The sequence below is a fragment of the Gasterosteus aculeatus genome, chromosome 9 (genome assembly GCF_964276395.1).
Source record: "Gasterosteus aculeatus chromosome 9, fGasAcu3.hap1.1, whole genome shotgun sequence".
In the NCBI taxonomy this organism is placed as follows: domain Eukaryota; kingdom Metazoa; phylum Chordata; class Actinopteri; order Perciformes; family Gasterosteidae; genus Gasterosteus; species Gasterosteus aculeatus.
In genome coordinates, this window is record NC_135696.1 from 17,773,666 (window position 1) to 17,797,233 (window position 23,568).

At 41.7% G+C, this 23,568-nt stretch overlaps 1 protein-coding gene across 1 annotated transcript; it reads right to left on the reverse strand.

Moving 5' to 3' along the window:
- Positions 1-1,857: 1,857 nt before the first annotated feature.
- On the reverse strand, positions 1,858-9,602 carry frg1 (FSHD region gene 1). Its single transcript, XM_040186181.2, has 9 exons — positions 9,444-9,602; positions 8,346-8,413; positions 8,055-8,177; positions 5,937-5,994; positions 5,503-5,617; positions 4,562-4,666; positions 4,293-4,384; positions 2,315-2,425; positions 1,858-2,011 (listed from the first exon to the last, which is right to left on the reverse strand). The coding sequence occupies exons 1-9, from the start codon at positions 9,500-9,502 to the stop codon at positions 1,975-1,977; spliced, it is 768 nt and encodes a 255-aa protein (XP_040042115.2). The 5' UTR covers positions 9,503-9,602; the 3' UTR covers positions 1,858-1,974.
- Between the last annotated feature and the right edge of the window lie 13,966 nt (positions 9,603-23,568).

The window sequence follows — 23,568 nt, forward strand, 5'->3', positions numbered from 1 at the left end:
TGATCCAAAACACCCCTCCAAAAAGATCACTAGTGGTAGTTTCCATGCGGAAGTGAAAATAAATAGCGTGACAAACTGTGATGTAAAGGGAGCCCATAAAGTCAACCATGTGACCTATGAAGAAAGCAAGTTGGATTATGTCTATACATGAACAACGTGCAAACCAAGTACATTTAATGAAGAGCTGTACAATTGTGTGGCAGTCTGCTTATTTTCATGTGTGCTTCATTTAACTACTGCACTACATTTCAGACAGAGGAAAACATTGACCTTTTATTCCCATGCATTTATTAAACAACATAGTAATACAATTAAATGCAGTCTTGAAAACAATTTCAAATAAGTCACGACCAAAATGTTGGGTTTATGAGCATACAGATATATACGTTATAGAGCTAGGGAGCCCTCTCATGTGAGGGGATGTCCCGTGTTTTATTAAATGGAATGGACTTGACAGCATTTGTAGTTTGTTATTGAACTTCAAAAATATGTTAGGACATGATCAGCAGCAAGGCTGGCACAGCCCTCATAAATCCAACAATACAAAATGTTTGCAATAAAATGTACCAGCCAAGCTGACATTCATTCAATTCTTCAACTTAAAAAAGAGGAACTTTTTTATTGCTGTGCGTCACAGTCACATGAGATGTTCCATTGCATAGGTTGGTGAGAGTAATAAACACAATGTCCCCCATTTGTACGTCTACACTTTCTAATGATACAGCACAATTCATCATGAGTATATATAATTATTTTGTCGACCACCTGACTGGTTTATTTCATCGGATTGTTACAACCCCTCCCTTCCACTGGGGGGGGGGGTCAGTGTCCCGTCTGGTATCTCTTTTCTATCCTTCAGGATGATGATCATGAGCTGATGAGCCTGAGGTGGTGTTTCCTGCCTGCGGGTTATTTCGCCTCGATCGCACCTGGAAGGGGGCGTTTCTTGCCTCCCTAAAGACGGTTATAATAATTTACGCTATCCACCGTGGCAATAAAAAAACACTATTTCTGGTCTTTGTTGTGTGAATTACACAAACGTCGGAACCGCAAACGGCGTTGTGTTCGGGTTCATGACATCATCCGTCGCCGCACACGGGTTGAACTTCAGCGACTCCTCCAGGAGGCGCGCCTGGATGACTGCGGCTTCCAGCGCTGCTTCAGGCGGACCAGCAAGCCGGTCTGATGACCTGTTGTGTCGGATCGGTGCGTCTCTCGGTTACACACAAACTCAACCCAACTAGGCCCCAATCCCAATGACCCCTCCCCCTTAACCGCAAACCCTCAGGGACGTAACTGGCTGACGCCTGCTGTGTGGTTGAGTGCGACATTCGTTGAGCGCTTGAAAGGAAATATGAATGGGAGTTCTTTGCTGCCACGTGTCACCATGACAATGACAAACGATATGACTTACAAATGAGTGTTATTATTTCTACTCTCTGATTTGAACGTCTTCCAGACTCGTTCCTCGCCTGCTGTTTAGTTTGTTTCAGACATCTCCATGTTTGTTTTGTTTAAATAAATGCTTGTATTATTTTAATATTCATTTGATTCATTAATATTGCAGCCTTTGAGCCGGATGGTAACATAACATCCACTTTAATTTTGTCAGTTTGTTTGATGAACAAAACCCTATTTTACACCCAAATGTTCTGCAAGTCTAGGAGATAATTCTAGATTTCTACTTTCTATATTAGAGTTCAGTATCACTATTCTTTACTAAAGGATTTGTGTATCATAAAGCAAAGTGCATGTATGTAATTATTTACACAAAATAAGATAAGACTTCTGAATACTATAGATGTTCCAATTAATATTATTTCAACTGGCTGCTAAAAATACACGTAGACCATAAAACAGATTTGACCGTGTCATTTTATTAAAAAGATTAAAAACAATGTCAGATCAAATGGCCAAATCTTTAAAATAAAAGACATTTACAATGATATCACAGTCGCCTAAAAGGTTGATTCTTCACTTGCAGTACCGGTCTGCTTTCATTTTGCTTCTCCTGTAATAAAAAACAGACAGAGACATATTCAGTTTTTATTAATGAAATGTCTACACCCAAAATCAAATGACTTTGAATTAAAAATCCATTATGAACAATGGGCTTTCTTAAATAGAAATATATTTTAGTCTCTCTTTTAATCTCTGTCACTGTGTTATGATGACAGTAGAAGGCAGATACTTTGTTTACACTTATATAAATCATGTACATTTCCTTTATTTATGAAGGAACAATAAAGGGAGAGAGGCAAAATAAATACATGAGGCGTTTTCAAATAAATATCCAATGAGCTTATTTCCAAACCTGTCCAGCAAAGTTTCGTGAAACTTCCCGTCCGTCCTGGCTCTCTTTAGCGAGGACGAGTCTCCCTCATTCACCCGCAGCCGACGGTCCTGAAAACTCTGAAACTTCTTCCTGTGATTCACAAAGAAGAGTTGATCAGACTCTCACGAAAGGAAAATGACACACCATCCAATCCCCGCATTTCACATTTTCACAATCCTCTTCTTTGGAGAACTTGGCACCGAGCTGCTGAGAAGCTAAATCTCAAGGGAAGAATTCCAAACAATGAGGCCGAGTATTAACTAAAGCAGTACATCAAAAGGCTGACAGTCAAACCAACATATACTAATGCGGTTAAATAATCAGCTAAGGCTTGAAGTGGAATTTATTAATCACAGTGAGACATCAGTTCGTATGTAAATCTGAAGCAACAATGAGACCAAAAACCATGAAATTGGTGGGGTTTTAAAACGCTTTTTGGTTTAATGCCTCAAAAGACCAATATCCCCCTTGTAAATATCTACGCTTTTTGTTATCTTGCGGTTGCTAACAAGTGGCTAAATACGACAACTAACTGTCCACACGGTAACATTAGTCAGTAATGACAGAAAATAAGTAGTTCAAACAGCTACCAGTGCATCTGGTCAGAAACTCGCCTGACGTTTAGTCTCTCTTTGCTCTGCCCGTGTTTTATGAAGCCCGAGCTGCACTCCATCCTGAGAGGCATTTTAGACGCTAAACACTACATCAAGACACAGGCTCAAGGGCAGCCATTATCAACACGTCAACGTGATGGCTCCATTTCCCCAGCATTCATCTAAAACAAATAACAGAGCTGCAACGGCAGCCAAAGCACGCCGAGCAAGAAAACGGTTTCAGACATATTGCCCCGAACTTAATAAGCTGCGGACGAGCGCCGTATATAAAAACCCTCGCAGCATCGGATGCTCGTGTGTGCCCCTACTCGCTTTCTCTTCCAACTCCAGCGGCAGACCATCAATCGCGTCTCTAAAAAGGCGGCGGACCGAGGAGACGGTCACTCAAACGCCTCGTCTCACATCCGGTGATTTTGTTGTCAAAATCCTGTCGGCGCAGACTGACAGAATGTGAAGATAATGGGAAGGGAATCACTCTAAGTACCCCTCAATCAAGATAAAGTGCTTCAGCGCTCATTTCCAAGGAGGCTGAAAGGTAAACCACACAACTTCAGGCTGCTGGGAAATACAAGTATAGTTATTGATACAAAGTGACAACGGCTTAAAGACAAATACCACTTTAAAAGAAGAGACTTCCGGGAGTCACTTCCAACAACAGCAAGAGGGAAGAGTTTAAGCTAAAGCGACACTGAAATCATTCTGTGTCATTCTTCTTCAAGACATTAACTAAAAGTACTTTGTGTATTAAATGGTCACAAGACCATGGGCATGGGTTCAATTTAGTCTATTTTAGCCCATTTATCCATATAATTATCTACTGACCATAATTAGTCATGTGGGTCAGGTCACAATTCAATTCAGACTTCATTCATTTCAGTTTTATTACTGTTGTTTGCATGTGTGATTGTTTCTATCTGCATGTATTCAACGCAGTGTATGATAGAGCAGGTAGCACACAAGTCTCACAAGAGCCGGTTGGCTCTCCCTCAGAGGAGGTGATTACACGCAGATCATCTGTGAGGCCGTGTCGTTGTGAACCTTTATTTTGCTTGTAAACCACCTTCAATATTTGACTGTACGGACTATTTTTTAGAGGTCTGAAGATGTGAATTTGCAAAAAAATGTATTCATGAAGCAGAAATGTCTGTTTTGTGCTTTCCTATCAAACCTAATCAAACCCCGCCTTCTGACTGACTGGAATTTCATATTAAATGAAGCACAAAAGGGGCAACTGAACCTTGCAGAAAATGGTAGGCCGTAAAATTGAAAGTAAAATGCAGAGAGAAGCCTCGATTTGTTGTTGACTGGAACGCTTGTGCGCACACGGAACGGAGGTTACGTACACATAATTGACCTCACAGGACTTCACGTTGCCCCGGTCTTCTTCTGCGATGTCGTCTTTATGCTTCACCTCTTGTTCCACACTCGATCTGATCTGTACAAAGAAAATACAAAAAAATAGAGAATCTAAATCATTAAATATCAATACCGTGAACCCCCTGCGGTGAGGTCACAAACACTTTCCCCTCCCAACTCAACAGTCAGGACCCCACGGAGTGAAAGTGAGAGGATTAACATGCGACCTTGTGCAAGAACACAATTTATACATCACCTTCACCATCTCGCCCTCCCCTGCTGTCTTGCTCTTGGCCACGATGTCCCCACTTTCACTGTAGGAGATGAAACAACTATTCGCTGCCATGAGAGCCATTTTGCCCTGAGGCGGAACAGGAAGAAAAAAACACAGAGGAAGGGGCAGTTGATTAGATAGATTTGGAGCGGGACTGGTTGTTGCAACAGACATGAAAAGGTTGGCTCACGTTTGACGTGAAAGAGTCTCAAGGTTGTGCCGGGCAGGTTGTTTACGGGTTCGACAGAGCATCGGGGCGAGCAGTGTGCCACAGCGATAAGGAGGACGCATTCCGCATGATGATTTGGTGTTTTGTTTTTTTACACAGTTACTTACAGCCGAGTGCTCTCGTGTGCTTAACTGCAATCAGCCATGAGGCGAGACGGCGGAAGGCGGAGATACGAAACATGTCCCTTTTTACATGATGTGCCGCCACAGGAAAGACTGTGTTTTTATTTCAAATACTAAATGGTGTTCAAAGGCGCATGAATAGAAATGACATACATCATTAATACAAAGTGCATTATAGCATTCATGCAGTGTTGCAAAATGTGTTTATACAGCTGAACCAAATGACTATTTTCATTATCAATCAATCTGGAAATTATTTCTCAACTGACAATTGTGTTGTATTAAAATGCGTTTTCTTGATTTATTCAACCAAAAATCAAATTATTTGTTTACTTTGATACAAAACCGACAATAGCCTCATATGGTCACAAAAATGAGTTGGGTGCTAAATATTTTTGGACTTTTAGTTAATCATTAGTGATTACTTCTGTTGAATAATTCTATTAATCAAGTTATTTATCAATAAATGGGAGCGAAGATGGCCACACAGTATTCCCCAGTTAGAATAATGTATTTTACAATGATTCCTAGAGACATGTTGTAGAACCAAAGACAATAGAAGACACACTCACATTCTCAAAGACGGTTTCCCATTGTTCCCTGGAGCCGATGGCATCAGAGCGGCCGACTACCAAACCCTCCGAGGTGATGCCCAGGTACTTTCCATATCCGGACTTCAAAGCTATCCTGCAAAGAGGGGGTAAGTTTCTACGGTGACAGAACGCTGAAATGGACACTTTCAATGCCTCAAAAATGCAGGACAGGCTGGTCTGATGTTAATTCCCAAAACAAATGAATTACAGAGTATCCGGTATTCCTAAAAGGAAACGCTTGACGATATTAGTTAAGAGTTAATCGAAGATTCGCAATTTAAAAAGATATTCTAGAATAGGCTGCACCTCCACGCGGAAAGGATCAAATTACTGTTAAGACTATAAAATTGTGTGAAAAGTGCAGAAGAAAGGCACTACTGTTGTACTGTCGTAGTTTGTCTTTGTTTACTCACCTTGTGTCTGAGAGCTTGACGGCAGTGAACTGTTCTGGGGGGTCGGGTCCTTCATCGGCTGGAACACACACAAAACATTTACCCTTTAACAGATCTTACACGTCGAGTGGTATTCTATTATTTAAATGGATCTATAAACTGGATTTCCCCCCCCCCAGATAACAGGCCTTCTATACACCTAAAGAAATGTATGGTTTAGTCTGAAGAGGGTTTTGCCAAACAAAAGCAACCATTTAGAAAAAAAATATGTTTATCATTAAAATGTTTAGTTATTTTCTTATGGCAATTTTATACTTGAGACCTGCTTTGTGTTTAATATTGCAAACCCTGCGGCTCTGCAGCGCTGTGCTCATCTGGATCCCTTTTACCACCACTGAGCCATTAGAAATAAGATGGAAAAGGAAACCGTTGTGTTGGATTTTAAATCTTTCATTCTCAACTGAGGTCTCCTGGGTTCTCCGTGATTTCATTAAGTGACCCGCTCGCCATTGGGTCTCTTCTTGAGCTTTACAATTAATGAAAAGTTTCAAACAATTTCTTGTGCATCAGGTCGAGGGAGAGCGGAGCCCTGCGGGACATTAATGAGGAACGCGTTTATAAAGGAAGAGGTACAAAATGTGACACAAGCTGCCTCTTTCAAAAGGCTGATTATCTCTGGAATATGTCAGATGGTGACCTTCGGAGTCGGCGAAGGGAACATCGACGTGTTTCCTCTGACCTGAGGGTGAATGTGAACACTCATTTCGCGGTCCTCTAAAACGCTGTGTCATCCAGACAGTGGCGCTTCTGCAGAAAATAAAGTAAGAGAGGGGGGGAAACGTCTCTTTCTATACTGCGGGCTCACGTCTCCTCTTTCATCTCCTAGAAATGAGCTTATGTGCATGCAGAGGATGAGGGACCACTCGTGGATTAGGGATCTTTCAATCTACCCGCCACATTCACTGGCTCTCACAAAACGTGGGCTGACTTCAGTGTTGGCGGTGTCTCTTTCCGAGCCGACTTTTTCAAAGGGAGACATTCCCTAAGAGGAGCGTGGAGGCAGAAGTGAGGGAGAACTCAGAGCTAGCTAAGCCCTTACCCTGAACTCAACCCTGGTTCAGCCTTCCGGAGTCTGGTGTCTGGATTTACTACTTAAATACTTAGGCTGCTGCTTTGTGGTTTGAAGGAAAGACCCCCGTCATCCCCACAGCACCTGCAGCCTACAGTCAATGTAACCTGAAAATTTAGTTACGAGTACTTGGAAGTTGGTACAACTGTGGTCTAAGCAAGCAGATGTATAATTGGCATCTCACTCTAAACTGCACACAAAATGAATTACATAACAGCTTACGCTCCACATGGTGCTGTTTTTCTATTGTAATCCTCAAGTAAAGTCCCACTGGCTTCTTCTGCGCTACATCAATATACACTCCTGGGTACGGCCAGGTGATACGGATCCAAATTATACAAAATGCATTCAAGCTTTATTCTTTGGAAATGAGTATTGAGCAAAATGTATATTGTAGTGTTTCCATGATGTTCAAATGTAATTATGGAAAAAGAAAAACGTTATTGTCAAATGTTGTTGCTGGCAAGAAACTTGAATAAATAAATCGTTTTTTAAGATGGCCATATGAAATGGATATTGGACATGGAGCTATGACCCGTTTAACTTCCCCACTCTAGATCCAAGCAACTTAATAATAAATCATCAAAATCAATGAGTTTTATAAGCAGAGCCCATTTTTCAAATCAAATGTGATCCCTGCCACAGCAGCATAGATGATTTATTCATCCAACCTTCTAAAATTGACTAAGATAATATCAAATCCTTACATTTGGGAAGCGGGGAGATAATAAATAATCAACATTATTAATGGATTATTGAAATCCTATCCTCAGTATCCAATTCAACGTAAAACACCATAATATAGTGGATTATTGAGCAGCCATACACCTTGGAACTTTAGAGCATTATTCAATGTTCCACACTGTAACATTCTCATTCTGCTCACGTTTAGAAAGAACTACCTGGACTGTTATCAATGATTCTTTAGCAAATACTTTAAATGACCAGAAGTACGAATGTCCTATCTCTCAAAAAAAGAAATTCTGAAGCCCTCCACTGCGTGTTCTCACCTTTGTGTGGTGCACCGAGTGTGAATAGGCCACTATCCATGGCATGGATGTAAGCGTTGTTCTGCATCTCTATGGCAACACTTCCAGATATTTCTCCAAAGTTGCTGATGGCCCACCAACCATCTGGAGAGCATAAAGACGCGCGCCACACAGTGTAAGAATACACGGCACACACGGACACAACAGCCTTAAGGTGCAGCATCCAGAGTACAATTTATGAACTTTAGTAAAAAAAAAACATACTAGACAAAAAGAAAGAGAAACTATTATTAAAAAAGAACATGAGCATACCAACAATATCAGCTTTTTCTGCATCATCTCCTGCTTTCTTCTTGTTATCTTTGTGCTTCCTCTTTTTCCTGTAAACAAAACATATTACAAAATAAAAAATGTCTTCATCAGTGTTTAGCCGGCCAAATGTCTGATTTCCTCGCCAGCATTCCATAACATTTGAACTCGTCAGCTGACATATTCGTTTGTCAAAGTTATCACATTTGGAAAATGCAAAAAAAAGACTCTTAAAAGTCAATAACACGTCATTGAGTCACCATTGCTTTAAAAATGCATTCGTAGTACATGAGCTGCAGGACCCTATTTAAGTATTCAACGTGAACATGCTTTCTATCTGGTTCTCATAACTAAGACACAGAAATGTCTAACGTTAAGACGTATGTTCTCTGTTTGACTGGTTGGATTTCCTCACCCTGACTATCAGGTTTTTATTCTCAGGTTGCTCAGGAAAGAAAGTAGCCCTCTTTTTTATGCATCATTTTAAGCTCCAATACGTCTACTATGGTCTACTTGAAATCAAAGGTTTGCCGTAGCCTAACTGCATTTAAATAATTGTGGATGCCACATTAATTGGACTGTTGTTGAGAGTTTTTGGATGATCCATGTCAGGGCTTTTAGGTGGGAGTTTGATGCAAGGCTGCAGGTGACAGAACGTGAAGTCACATCGAGGCTTTACTAGGGATGGATTTTTCTTCGGAAATGCAAATTTATGTTTGTTTGCTCCAGTCAGCATGATACAAACAGATTAACGCAACGTAAAGTATTGTTTTTGTGCCTGTACTCAGGCATCTTCACGTCAACCTTTTAAGCGTTCAATGGTTACTGACCCACAGTTGGTGTTGAGCTAACGAGAAGTTAATGTCACTTAGCTAGTTCAAGGTGTTTGCCAAAAACAGAATTCGTCACTACACTGATAAAACGTTTAAGAACAACTTAGCTAAGTTACAGTTAATTACGTTCGTGTTTCACCAAGCTAACGCTGCGTTTTAGCTTCAGCTAGCTGTAGCATAGGCTACAAAACCTCGGTATAGTTGTGGTACATAAAAGAAAATACCGTAACGTTATATATAAGTGGTAATACGCAGAATAGACACTTACCCTTTGTTAAGACCTTTCAAAACCAGTTTGGTTGATTTTACGTGAGAGTATTCAGCCATTGTTTGAGCTAGCTTGTCGTTAGCACGGCTACTAGCGAGTACTTTCAGGCACAATTACGGCGGCCGCGGAGGCACATTTAGAGTCTTATCCAAATATCACTCAATCATCAGTCTATGCATCAACTAGCCTCAATCCGGAGGCGTATATATATGCGTGTATATATATATACACACACACATATATATATATATATATATATATATATATATATATATATATATATATATATATACACACACACACACACACACACACATGTCTAATTTCTGTCTAATTTTCTTTCACATATATATATATATATATATATATATATATATATATATATATATATATATATATATATATATATGTATATATACACATATATATGTGAAAGAAAATTAGACAGAAATTAGACAGTGGCTTTGGCTCTCTGCTCAGTGGAACAGATCACAGCTGCCCAAAACACAGCCAGACTAACCATACTAACTCAAAATACACGTGAATGAATGCAGGGGAGAAGCTGTAATGCCTAGTGAGACTCCTTGCCTTGCTTTGCCTCAGGAAAAGTTGGTTCAAAGTACAGAAGATTAATTTGGTCAGGAAACTCTTGTAAGCTTTGAGAAAGTCAGCCAGTGGGGTTTTCAGAAGTAATGAATCAACATTTTACCCGGCCTCAACTGAATCCCATTTGTGCTCACTCTGTCATTTGTCAAATTCAATGATACTTTGACTGCAATCCCTGTTATTGATGGGATTAAACAGTCATAACTTGTACTAGAGTTGAGTGGTTAAGCCCAAAAGTACTTAAAACGAGCTGACAGAAGACAGTGTCAAGCAAAACATGGTGACACGATGCTACACCACCTGCCTCTGCAGGGTGATGCAGAGGTGCCGCCCTCTATCACTCAAGTACCTTAACTACTGCCTGAATACTTAATGAATAATCAATTCAGCGCTCATTAGTTATTGGGTTCTCAATATACACAACATATGGGTTGTTAGGTTATGAAAAATTAATTTTGACAGTTAATTTTCATCCCATTTCTTAAATGATATATATTTATACTTTACTTTACAATAAGCCATAAAATCTGTAGTTATGCATAAAGTTGTAATCCTATAAATCCTATAATCACCATCAAACATTATTATCATATACTTTCAGGAATAGCATTGTGTATTTATATTCTGTGATTAACTCTGCATATTCTAGCTGTTTTCATTGTTACTGTTTTTTGCCAGCAGCCACAGGAGACATGTAAATCAGTAGTACTATTTTTTTTATTCCTCATCAATTTCCACCTCACTGTTTATTGTTCATACATGAATGCCTTATTAATAACGCCTTATAGCCCTTTGGTGGTAGTTAACAGCAGCACATTCAACTGTCCAAACACAGTGTTGCCATAATCCTGAAAAAGGAAAGCCATTTCTTAGCGTGTAGCCATTTTACTATACCCAAACATTATAATTATAACGGATACTAAGACCCACAGGAAGAGGGGGCATTTACGTTGTGGGGCAAATGGAGGAATGACAATCATGTGAAGTACTATACTTGTATCAAATCCAGCCAAAATTGGGAACAAAACAACAACATAATCTACAACTATAACCTCAACCTTCTGCCATCTGAATATTCGTGTCTTCACTGAATATCACAATGTCAGTGGTCATAATTTTAACAAAGACAAAGGCAACATGTAGGAAGGTAATGTAACAGTACCACACTCTCACGGGCTAAACTGCCATTTTGGAAAGGATGAGTTAATTCAGCGTCTCACAATGTCCTTCGTGCCTTTCGTGCCCTTTCTTAAAGGGCCGTTTGGTCTAACAGGTCTGTCTGCTCCATTAGCGGCGAAAAAGCATTTTTCATCCTCGACATAAACGGTAAAAAAACACAGTAGCGCTGACAAGGAATGAACTCGGTAACGCCTGAACTGTGAGGCGAGACGAACATCTGCACCACGTTGACCTAAACTGAAATGTTTTGACGTGAAATATGTGTACAGACATTCGATCGCTCGACTGATCCGCTCAGATAAAGAAACAATCCGAGGCAATGCTGTAACGTAAAACATAAACATACATTACGTTTGTTATTTGGTAAAAAAAACAGAAAACAACTGTATACTGAATAAGGCATTTTACAGGTGAAAACTTTCAAGACTTTCAGGGGACAAAACATGAAAAATACGGTTTCTCATTATGCTCAAAGCGTATCATCGGTTTTTTCCTATTGACCGACCACAACGATTTATCTTTCAATCTCTAATTCAAATGATTTCTGTGATTCCTTGCCTTTTTTTTAATCTTGTGCACCTTGCAGGTCCACACTTCCAATCATCCAGCACAATGAACACCAATATCTTCTGGAAACATTTGCTCCAAATGCAATATCGACATTCGTGGTCGACAGCGCATATTCAGCAAAGAACTTGGTGGTTCCCTTAAAAATGTGCTCTCAAAAGGTACGTCTGGACTACATGGCCCCAGAAAACCTTCTGACAACGAATGGATGGACAAGAAACAGCTCCGACACGTCGTTATATTAGTAGCGCATTTCCACCCTCTCCTCCTCGTACCTTTTCTAATAGCTTCTCCCTCGGACTTGTTCGTTGTGCCTTTTCACCTCCTTCCTTCCTCCCCCTTTCGGCTGTTTTTTTACCCCATCTCTCTCCAAACAAACTTTTGCTTTGGGAAGTCGCTCCTGTCATCCTCCACTTCACCATGTCCCCCCCACCTGACCCCCACCTGTCCTACATCTGTCACATATAATCCTCCGCTGGGGATTTGGGGGATGGAAGGTTAAGTCGCTGACAGTGTGGAGCAGGTGTTTTCATAAGTGGCGGCGTGCTGTTACATTGCACTTTGGCCACACTCTCACTTTGTCAATGTCACCGCTCCTCCTCGGTGGGTTCACCGCGGCTCTGTGCGGCGTGCGTTGTTGCGGACTGACAGCGTTTATGATGTGGACTGCATCCGGGACAGGCAGACGGATGAAGCTACACGGTGACCTGAGGGACGCTCGGTTAAAAATGGCGTAATGATGTCGTTTCCTGAGAGAGACACGAGGGAGGAGAGTGAGATGACAGCTGGAAAATTTTAATTGATGGCCTATTCAAGGCTTTTTACTATTCCTAATGTGTTTATTTAGATTTTGCGTGAATTGATTGAATATTTCGGTATTGCGGCAAATAAATCCCAGTTCATAAAGATCCATGTAAAAGCTGTTACTTCTTATTTATTACATCTTAATGACAGTTAATTTAATAACACTGTTACAATTTCTGCAATGTATTCAGGATTCACTTGTGTAGAATTACCTGTCACGTGGGAATCAAATCTCAGGTTGTGATTGGCCGCAGAGTGAAAAGGAAGGCTCTTTGGCAAAGAAAGGGCCCAATATGCATTTATATTCTTGTGTTATTAAATGAAGAGCACCAAAAACCCCCCATTTCTCAACAAAAAAGCATAAAGTAAGATTAACTTGAGAGATGCAAGGAGAGCTATTTATCCCCGGATGAATAGAGTGCTACGTTAATACCTTTCATGGTGGACGGGACCGCGTTGTTACTTCATGGATCTTTGGGTTTGCAAATTGACTAAAGTCTACAGTCATTTAGAGGTCACATGGCAATTCTGCCCCGTGTTGTGGAAGAGAGGAAATCAGAGATTGGATAAACACCTGCGGCATTTCCTTTCAGGACTCTGCTCAAGGTAACAATTTGCACACCACTTTTATTTTTTTTCCCTCCGGCTATATTTGTAATGCCTCTTTGCGGCGAAAAACCACACACTGGATATTTTTTGGGGGATCCACAAATCACATGTTGTTTTTTGACATTGGCTTCGTATAGGCTTCCTGTAGTAATTTAAACATGTAGTCTGTGATTCTACCGCTGACCTTGGACAGAACAGAAGTCAAGGTTAGACGGAGGAAATGAGAGTTGTTGAAAACTTTCACAGCCTGCAAGCTGCCCGCTGCCCTTGAGAACCATGTTCAAATGCCAGGTTTTATAAAAAAAAAGTGCACTGACTTCGGTCTAATTATAGACTTTGCGAACCCAGTCCTTTTGTGAGATTGTTTAAAAATAACTTATTTTGGTACAATTTTTCCATTCGTGGAAGATTGTTGTTTGTCCAAGTTATAAATGACCTCTCGCTCTCCCTCCCTCCCTCTTCAATTGTGAAGCGCTGAGCGTTTTTGCTCTGAACGGTATGTGCTTGCTGTCTTTGGCTCTCTGAGCTCACGCAGTCTAGTTCTTGCTTTAGAAAACCCCAAATGGCGGCTGCACTCCTCCTGTCACCCTCCTGCCACTCCATCCTACACGGCCCTTTCAACCCCATCTTCACAGACCTGGAGATTGCCTTCCATCAGCTGTGAATGTTAAAAGAGACTAATTTATTAACCAGTGCGGGTCCCTCTGCAGAAGGGCCAGGGAAGGCAGTCGGGCTGCAAGAATGACTCACCCAGGCGAATAGTTTTGCACGTTTCCACTGGGTGGGAGTATACACGCACGGCTCCGTCCGCCGCGCACAGGCCACCTAAAGCTCAGTATGTCATTTGGCACTGTGAATTTTTCGACAGCATCCTATAATGAATTGAGATTAGATATCTTTGGGTCATGCATATATGTATGATTCGGATGAACGGAGGAGACATTCCTTGGTGAAGAAGTGCATCTAATCCTCAAAACAGATGAATATACAATGGTATTTCATTCAGTTTTATATATAGGAGACTTGGAACATTCCAAGAGACATTCTCAATTTTGAAAGGGGATTTGGGAGAGCAGCACACAAGAGCGAGTTTGACTACATGGAGACAAATTAATTGCCTATTTACACACTCCAAGGGTGTTGTATCCCCCCCTTCCCTCTAACTATGCCTCCTCTCCTAACCAATAAATGGCAACCTTTTATTTTTTCAAACGTAGATGCAGTTTTACATTCGACATTTCACCCTCAACATCCACCGTCACTGATGGTCTCTTTGCGCATTTGCCACGTTACTCACTTTGGCAGCGCGTCACGTCAAAAAGCCTCTCAATGTGAAGGGAGTGGCTGAATAATTCACAATCTTGTATATTTTTAAACTCATCCTTGCATTCATAATGCAGAAAAATTGAACCGTATGACACTGACACACCGTTAATCTTTTAGGAGCCGCACATTTGTGCAGGCTTTTATCTGCGAATCACTGGCAGTTAGCAAAATGCACAAGATGCACACACACACACACACACACACACAACCCCCCCACGCACACATACATAAGTCAGAATTGTAAACTCGTGTTCTCTCCCTTCTGAGCACAGATGGCCTCTCGTTTTCCTCTCCCCGTTCTGCAAGAATGGCGTCAATCCATCTGACGTCACCTAATACGAGCCGATCGCCGCCCTGAATCTTGACCAGCGGAGAGAAAAGACGTTTCTCATCATCATTCAACCCCCCCCCTCCCCCCCACACCCTCCCAACAGCCGAGAGGCTTTGAAGACGCCTCTGATTAACAGGCGGCGTACTGTACACGGCACACAGTGGAGTGAAGAGGGAACGAGGTGGGACGTGAATCAACCAGCTGGATGTGAACCAGGTTTGAACCCACAGTCTCACAAGCATATGGTAATCATGCAATAATGAACCGTTGTCTGCTGCGCTCTCTGCAAGGTGTTCTCCCGAACATATTGCAATATGTCTGTTCACACCGCTGTGGCATTGGCCCTCTCTCCGACACATGCACGCAGAAATACACACAGACACACACACACCTTTTCTACAACGCCCACAGGAGTGTTGTTTGTTGTCGTTACGTTTCTCTTTAGAAACGCCTGTGGTATTAAACACATTTGTCAATGACAAAGAATATTAAATAATGGAAAACGTGTTGTACAGCTTATCTCGTTTCCTCAACATGTTGACCAAGCAATCATTTTAGCCGACACATTTTCCCCGATTGTTCATAGTCTCTTCTGGAAGCCAAAGATTGTTATAAACGAAGCATGATTTGCTAACAACCTTCGAAAGACTGGACCTGTATATCCCAATCAGAAGTGAATGACGCGGCGAGACAGCGGCCGGGTGTTTGAACGCCACAGACGCTTGGTTCACGGTTGCTTGGGCGAGTGAAAACCTTGTGGCTTGAGTTTGTGGTTACGGTTGAACATTAAAAACTGACCGTTTTTCAGTTGCCAGGAATCAGATGCACCGCTGTGGGAAAACAGTCAGCATCACTGACACAGTTCAAGTGGAAAATCGATGCAAATGGCCTCGGCGAATTCCTGAACTTATTAACCGCCATTTCGCATCCCTGCAAACGAGGGACTTACTATGCTAATGGGTGCAAACCTTGTGAAAATAAAAACATGACAAATTGCTCTGTGTCTTTTGAATTAGTATCGGTTTGGCAGAGTTTAAGAAAATGTTTTCTCCGGTCATATTTTTGAGTTAATATCAACATCGCACACTTAAAAGATGAATTGTAATCTGTTAAAGCGTGCTTAGCTTTGTGCTACAGAATGTTACTGATACCGTATTGGCAACCGGTCCTTTTCTTTTAGCCCCCATTGTGTTAGGATTATGCACAAAGGACACTTTTCAGACACTGATTTGCATGTTTGGATTAGTAAAGCCCTGTAATGGAGGCTTGCAGACAGCCACCACATTGAACCCGAAGCATGGCTTCATTCCCTTTTAACTACCAAACATCACTCATCCGTCTGTCTGCCAGCTCAATTTGTTGTGTAGCTCAAACTCAGAAGGCGACGTCCTCGCCTCTCGAATGCCATCTGAACAACAGCCGCTGGATCATATACACTCGTTTGCTCCAGAGGCGTCCAGAGGATAGTATTTGATGTGTCCATACCCCTTAGCAACACCAAACCAGCTTTTAATAAAAGCTCCTACACAATTTTACAGGATTATATGAGAAAGTGATAATCAGCCATAATTTAAAATGTTGTGTGAATCACTCTGTTCTCCTGAGATTTGGACTTTTGCTGTCCCACAAATACAGTCCCTGTAACGCCTGGAAAAACAAAAATAGGGCTCATTAGTTGCTGAATGCTTCAACTAGGCACGAACCCTGTTGCTCGACCAAAAAAAGCAGAAAACAAAATCCGGTATTTGTCTTTTTCACACTAATCAACACATAACTGCTGGTTCTTAATTTCCACCGTAGGTGACGGAACCCTGAGGGTGAGGCTGAGCCATCGAGATTTCCAATTTAAAAATACAGTTGGAGTGAACTTAAATGTGATATTGACAACAAGGACACAGAGCAGAAGTTCCATCTTACCTCTGGAAAGTGTGAATATTATCGCTCACTATTTTCAGACACACATGCGCACGCACTGATATTTTCAGCATAAATCCTATTAGCACACATAAACAGCACGACCACATTCAAATTATCCAATGAACACAATGCTAACAAAGGGAATGAAATGAGCTCAGAGTGCGTTTCCTTCACACAATTAACCTTTCCATCACACAAGTGGTGGGACGTTGCCATGCCGGCACGGCCAACTAACAGAACAATGGGAAACTTATGAAATGGTTAGCGGGGGGATCGACATACTGTCAGAAAGCGTTGTCTCCTGATATTATCAGAATCAGGAGGCTTCGAATGTTATCCCTGTCAAAATAGCTTACACCAAAGCTGTAGTTCACACATCATCGCAGATTTACAGCCTGAAAACAGGTCGAAATGAAACGTAATTTGCACTCTCTGTCTCATTCATCAGACGTCTCGTCTTCTACGCCCGACCGCGGCAGGCCGCTGGCTTGTTTTAGACGGATCGATGCGAGGCCGCCCTGCATTCAGACACACAGGGTCATGAATATTCTCATCAGGCGTGCGGACCGGTGGCCGGTCAGGACCTCGCTCAGAGGACACCCGTGGGGCCGGAGAGGAGCCAATCAAGCCCTTTTTTTTCACGAGGGTCACCGGTGATTACGATGCAGGGCATATTTTTCATTACCATCCGCTGGGGCGAGGCAGCGTGACGCGGGGCCGCAGGTCGGTCGCTCGTTCCTTACAGTTTCTTGCACTTGCAAGTGGAAGATTTCACCATGTGGAGGAACGTAGCGAGGCGGTGCATTCAAATGAAGAACAATAAAAAAAAGACGGTTGTGCTGGAGAGCTGAGACACAATCGAAACGTTATGAACAGAGGAGCATTTAACAGGAAGCCAGGTGCTGTAATTTTATGAAAAATTAAATGAGCCTTTCTGACATTTAGATATGAAGATCCACTCTCCTGTCTTTGGAGTGAAAGACACCTAACAAGCAAAAATGTAATTGGTCTTGATAAATGCACTTGGCCAATACAACACACTCACTGAGTGAAGTTCCCAAATTGTTATATCCAACCCATAACTTCCCTCCGATTCACCTCAATCACTTACCGATGTTTTAAAGTGCTCGAATGGGGGAGAAATGTATTTCAGCAAACCCATTTATTGTTTGCCTCCACTTCTCTCATCCATTAGCAGTCACAAAATGACTCATTTATCATCCGTGGATGAATTAGCAACCAGCCACCAGATGTCCTCTGCCTTCTCGTGTCTTCTTCGCGTCTCCCCGGACCTGTCTTCTCTTGTCTCCTTCCCGTCCCTCCCGAAAGGGCTCTCGGTGTGCCGACGGCGCCGCGCTGATTGCAAGCGCATTAAGACGGACACGGATGAGAGAGGGAGAAGAACATACCGTGACAGTGAGAGTAAGTAAAGAGGACAGAGATAAAGTATAAATGTGTTTGTACTGAAGCACCAGGCGGACGGTCGAGGACGGAGAGAGGGCGGAGAGTCGTAGAAAAAAGTACGTTTTCGCAGGTAACTGAAAGAGTAAGTGCATGGGCACTCGTGTGTGGAAGAAATATCTCCTCTGCCTTCCCCTTCACTTGGCATTATCCCTCCAAGAGCCCGTTTGACTCGAGCCGGTATTTTATCAGCGCAAGGCAGCGCTGCACCTTCCTCTTGAAGGTGTGATGAACGTGCAGGTGCAAAGCCCAACGGCCACGCTTTAGGTCAACGATAACACTGAGTCCACTCTTTGGGCCTAAAGGAGGCTCTGATTTCTAACCATTTGCTGAAGCCCCATCTTATTAAAAAAAATGTCCTAACACAGATTTGTTTTTGACGATTGATTCGGCCCCCCGGCACTCCAAAATAAAATATCATGGGTGCCTATTGCGGTGGCAGCAGAGGAAGAAAAGTCCTCCTTCTCCCTATGCAAGCCTTCCAGCTACTCCTGGGGGGGGGGCTCAAGGTGTTTATAGGCCAGATGGGACATGTAATCCCTCCGGCATGTTCTGCGGCCGTCTTCAGGTCTCCTGTGTATGCTACTGGAAAACCTCTAAAGGGGAGATGTCTACTGAACTACTGAGGTTCTACGCTTCTCCACAGATTCAAGCTGCACCAAAGTGCTTGTTCATTAAAACAGAAATAATAATAACAATAGCACACACATGGTTCCTTTAGCTTTCCTTTGTATGTATTTTACTTCTCTAACAAGCAGGTTGCTTATTTGCGCGTATACCTTTTGGTGTGTGGCAGAACATCCTCAACTCTGTCTTCGTCTTGATGATCAGCAAACAAACGCCTGTGTTTGTCGGGATGTTTGACCGGTGTGCCGCGCGGCGTGAGCCCGGCACCGAGCTTCATAGGCGCGTTCAAAGCTGTCATTTTGACTTACCACAAGAGGGTTACAGTCATTGCTGTGAGCGTGTACTTGGCCCACCTCAACGGAACAGGGCCGGAATCATTCTGGACAGTTTGTAAAAGCCCTCTGAGGGGAATCTGTTGAGAATGTTGTTGATTATACCCGCATTTGACAAATATTGGTATCTGAAAATAGCTTCTACGAAAAAGGCCTTTTGGGGAATTATTAGCTCCTGCACCGGGTCTCGCCTTGCCCCTTGAGATCTGCAAAGGCTTCCCTCACCGGTCATGACAAGGTCCAGATTTAGGTCCAGCCCTGTAGACAAGGGAAGCATTGCATCTACATCCTCTTTTAATTAAATTAATTAATTGCTCCATGCAAAAATTATGGTAAAAAAAAAATCTACAAAAAAATGACAAATGATATAATTGCTATTAAAATGCAATGTAAACGATGTATGTCATTATTAATATAGACCTGAACAGATTGCAAAAATCAGATTGCAAAAAACCCAAAACAGTGACCCAAACAGGCTCTAAAAGCTTTTTAGAGAACCCCGTGCTCTCTGTAAGTCAAGCAGGCCAACATCATTATCAAAATGTCACAAGCTGGTGAGGCCAATTCAAGTCACATGGCAATCTTTTATTCAAAAGATCCAGCTGCATCATGTTGAATACCAAAAGAATTCTGCAAACAAAAACCTGCCATGTGCACGCTTCTTTTTTTTAAGAGTTCATATAGATTATTACGTTTTGAAAGCTTTGCTTCCCCCTCAGCTCGCCCCCGCCCGATGAATACGGTGCAAAAGCAGAAAGTGAAATAAATTACGTGAACTTTAATCTTTTGACAACGTTTAGCTTGACTTACCCCCTCCCACGCAGACAAACACAGACACACACACACTTTAACACACTCCACAGTCGGAGAGTTGCAGGTAAAGCCATTAGGGAAAAGCACCAAATGAACAAGCACTTCGGAGTGTTCCCAGGGGAGCGAACGGGCCTCTGGTGTTGTTGAGAGATGCAACATAATTGATGATTGCTAACAGCTCTTTGTGGTGCTCTGTAATGCGACTCCACCTGTGTCAAAATGCTACGAGAGTCGACTCCCTGCTGAGAAAGGCCAGCCACTACTTCTGTCAACAAAACAAGGCAAAACCCTTCTTTGTTGTTTTACCTCCCGGCTGGCTGAAAACAACAAGGAGATTATTCCCATAGTCTTGTTTTTTTTTTTTTTTTTCAAACTCCTGATCCAGACAGAAAAGAAAAAGCCAATAGTGGAATATTGAGCGGGCTAATAGACTATGACAGTGTTGCTTTAGTGAAGTGTGCAGACGGAGAATTCAATCAGGTTGCGTATAATGCAGAAGAATCTCAAGTGAATAATTGAGAGTCTTCGATCAGGCTGATTCATCTGACGGCCTGTCAGGCCTGAGGATGCTCAGTGGGGCCAAATCTTAAGGAAAAGGACAAAGAATCATCTCTGAGTTTGGGCACGTGCTGTCTGTGGAGGAGCGTGCAAATGTCCAATTTGTATTTTCTCCATAGCGTGGTGTGTTGAGATTGGCTAACAGGGCAAGCACTCAAGAAATCAGGCTGAAGCTAACTCCTTCCTCCCCAATAAAACATGCAAAAAAGTAGCCTTCTTCCATCCTTTGTCATATTCTGGCTAAACATCTACTTAGTCAAATTGTGTTACCTAATTTAATTCACCGAGGATTCATTAGAATAAATGAACATTGACGTGTGGTTTCTCAAAGGACACAATCAGCGGTCTCCTGACTGAAAGTCCCATCTGTTGCACCTGCTCATCCAACCAAACTTCAATTCAATTCAACGCCAATGCAGAATCCTGTGGATGTAGACGGAAGGGAAAGAAATCATTTATGGGCGGGATGTAATGCAAACGAGTGTTGATTAAAGATGTTCTGGGTGTGTGGAGCCACTTTGATTTATCACCAGAATCTGTGTGCACTCTGGACACAATACATAATAGATTTAACAGAAATGCGTTCTGTATGGATGTAAATTGATTAACACGCATCCACCCATTCTGTTGAGTATCTAGTTGACGGTATTTAGTCATCAGATTATTTTGATGGCTTCGCTGTTTGATTAAAACCTGCGCAACAGAGACACATTGTTACACTAAATGCTGTTGTTTCAAGAACTTCTTTGAATTGGAAACTTAACTTCTCCCAAGCAAGCAGGAAAAGCAATTCATAGCAATGAGTGTTGAACTAAATGTATAAAAAGTTTATGTGGGTTAGTTATAGTTTGTCGTTAGTTGATTAAATATTTCTGGATTTGGATGCAAAGAGTTTGGTATGTTAAAGGTAATATATATTCTGAAATTGAACATTCTGAACAGTGCAATGTATCCAAATACAACGGTTTGCATCTAAAAAGTGCTTTTTTCATGAAAGCCTGTCAAGCTTAATTCAATAAATGTTCTTGTCTTTTCTAACTAAACTTCCATTTTAACAGCAAACAACAGCTTAGAGAACAAAATTATTGGTTAGGTTTAATAATAATTTTTTGAAATACTTAGTTAGGTTACAAATCTGTGAACATCACTCGTGAGAAGAGTAAACGTGAACCAAAAAAATCTTCAAACGAAAAACATGATGAAAAGTTCCATTAAACTGAGGCAGCTGCACAATTGCGTGATGGTTGGTCGCAATCTATTGTGACCATAAGAATAAAGATTAGAGCCTGTGAAATACCACATGGCCCGTTTTTAAATTTAGAAATGAAACCTCTCCCTGATTCCCTGAACAAACACAGAGGACGTGTCCGGTGATGAGCGCATGTGTTGGCTGTTGGATTTGAGCCGCACGCCGTACATCTCAGTTACTCGTCTCTCAGCCAGCTGTGCCGCCGGGACGCTGCAATCATTAAATTTATACCAAAGCCCTTGAGTTTTAATGGCAAACATATTTTGCGGGATGTTTTCTCGTGAGTTTTATAGGTCTATAATTCAAATGTATTAGCATAGACTTCACTGCATATTCCCACAGCTCTCCGGCACAACGTGTGTCGTGCTTGTTGAAATCTGATGGATTAGGAGATTAGCTCAAAGCTCCGCGTCATGTCTGAGTCTTGGTCGTGTGGCAGGACCGCTGATGGTTTATAAGGATGACAAGTTCAGGTGTCGCTTCACAGACTCGTCTTATCTCCCAGTGGGGAGCTGTCACAGACCGCTACGGCACGGATGTCTAAAAGATTGCTACTCATTTCCACAGTTGTTGATTTTTGTAGATGAAATCACTGGAATATATCTAAGTGACATACTCAAATAGAGTTAATGCAGAGAACGGCAGGCCACACTGCCCTGTGTGTGACAGAAATATATTCAAAACTAAGTTGGATTATTATACATTACTACTATTCCTTGAGATAAGGGCCTTTGTATATGCTGCTTCATATTAAAATAACAATAGCGTAATAAAACTTGACTGTAATGGGCATCCAAACTAATATGGCTGCCCTCACAGATGTGCATCCAAGTGGTTTTACTCATCCATTTTCCATTTTCTCATTCACACCTGATTTGCCATCCCACCAATCTCATTTGCATTGTAATGATTAGACTGTATGCATGCAAAATAGCTCTTTAAAAATGCTTTAATAGTCTCAAATATATTCACGAGATTCCCAGGAGAGTCGTGCAGACCCGTCAATGTGGAAACCCACCGTCTCCACAAATAAATATGACTTTCAGTGTGTGAAACCCGAAGACAGAATCCGTCAGCTGAGTGCATAAGCTCATGTTATACATGAAGTTAAGATTTAAACATTGTTTATATGGATATCAGATGCAATATCATTGCCATGTTCATTCTCTAAGTTAGGCCCGGCAAAACAAATACTTCAACATGAATATTCGAGTGAATATGCAACTCTTTGAGTCAATGTCAACCAGTATTTTATACATTTAAAATGTACATGGAATAAAACTGTAAAAAAGTGATTTCTGCACAAGAAATCGTTGTCGGATATGGATTTGTTTTTGTAAGATCCCTTAGTGGATAAAAATGCTGGAGCAGCTGTATGCATTTCTTAATCCCATCTTTATAAACCTGTCTCTTGTGCCGTTAACCAGGGGCAGATGAGCTGGAAACCGGGGGCTGTTTATGGCGAAAGAAAGCTTTGATAATGTCATTCTTTCCCATTATTAAGGCTGTAAAGCTCTCAGAGAAGAGTAACAGGGTACTAACTAGACGCCAAGGTCAGAAAACGGAACGAAACGGCGAGGCTTGTGCGTCACGCCTTCTTGGTGTCTTTTAGACATATTTTCCAAAGCGCCGGTGGTAGTTTCAATTTCAAAGAGACAACTCCAAAAAGCAAAAATATACTTACGTTTATTTCTTATTTATTTAAAAATGACAAATCCCAAAACTCAATTATTTAAGTATGGATGT

Bases quoted from the DNA above. Each gene is read 5' to 3' on its own strand.
- frg1 (XM_040186181.2), bottom strand. From the start codon at position 9,502: ATGGCTGAATACTCTCACGTAAAATCAACCAAACTGGTTTTGAAAGGT. The intron at 8,178-8,345 runs GTATGCTCATGT...TATGCTCTCCAG, and splicing joins AGAAAAAGCTGATATTGTTG to ATGGTTGGTGGGCCATCAGC. The intron at 2,012-2,314 runs GTTTGGAAATAA...TTTTTATTACAG, and splicing joins CACGAAACTTTGCTGGACAG to GAGAAGCAAAATGAAAGCAG.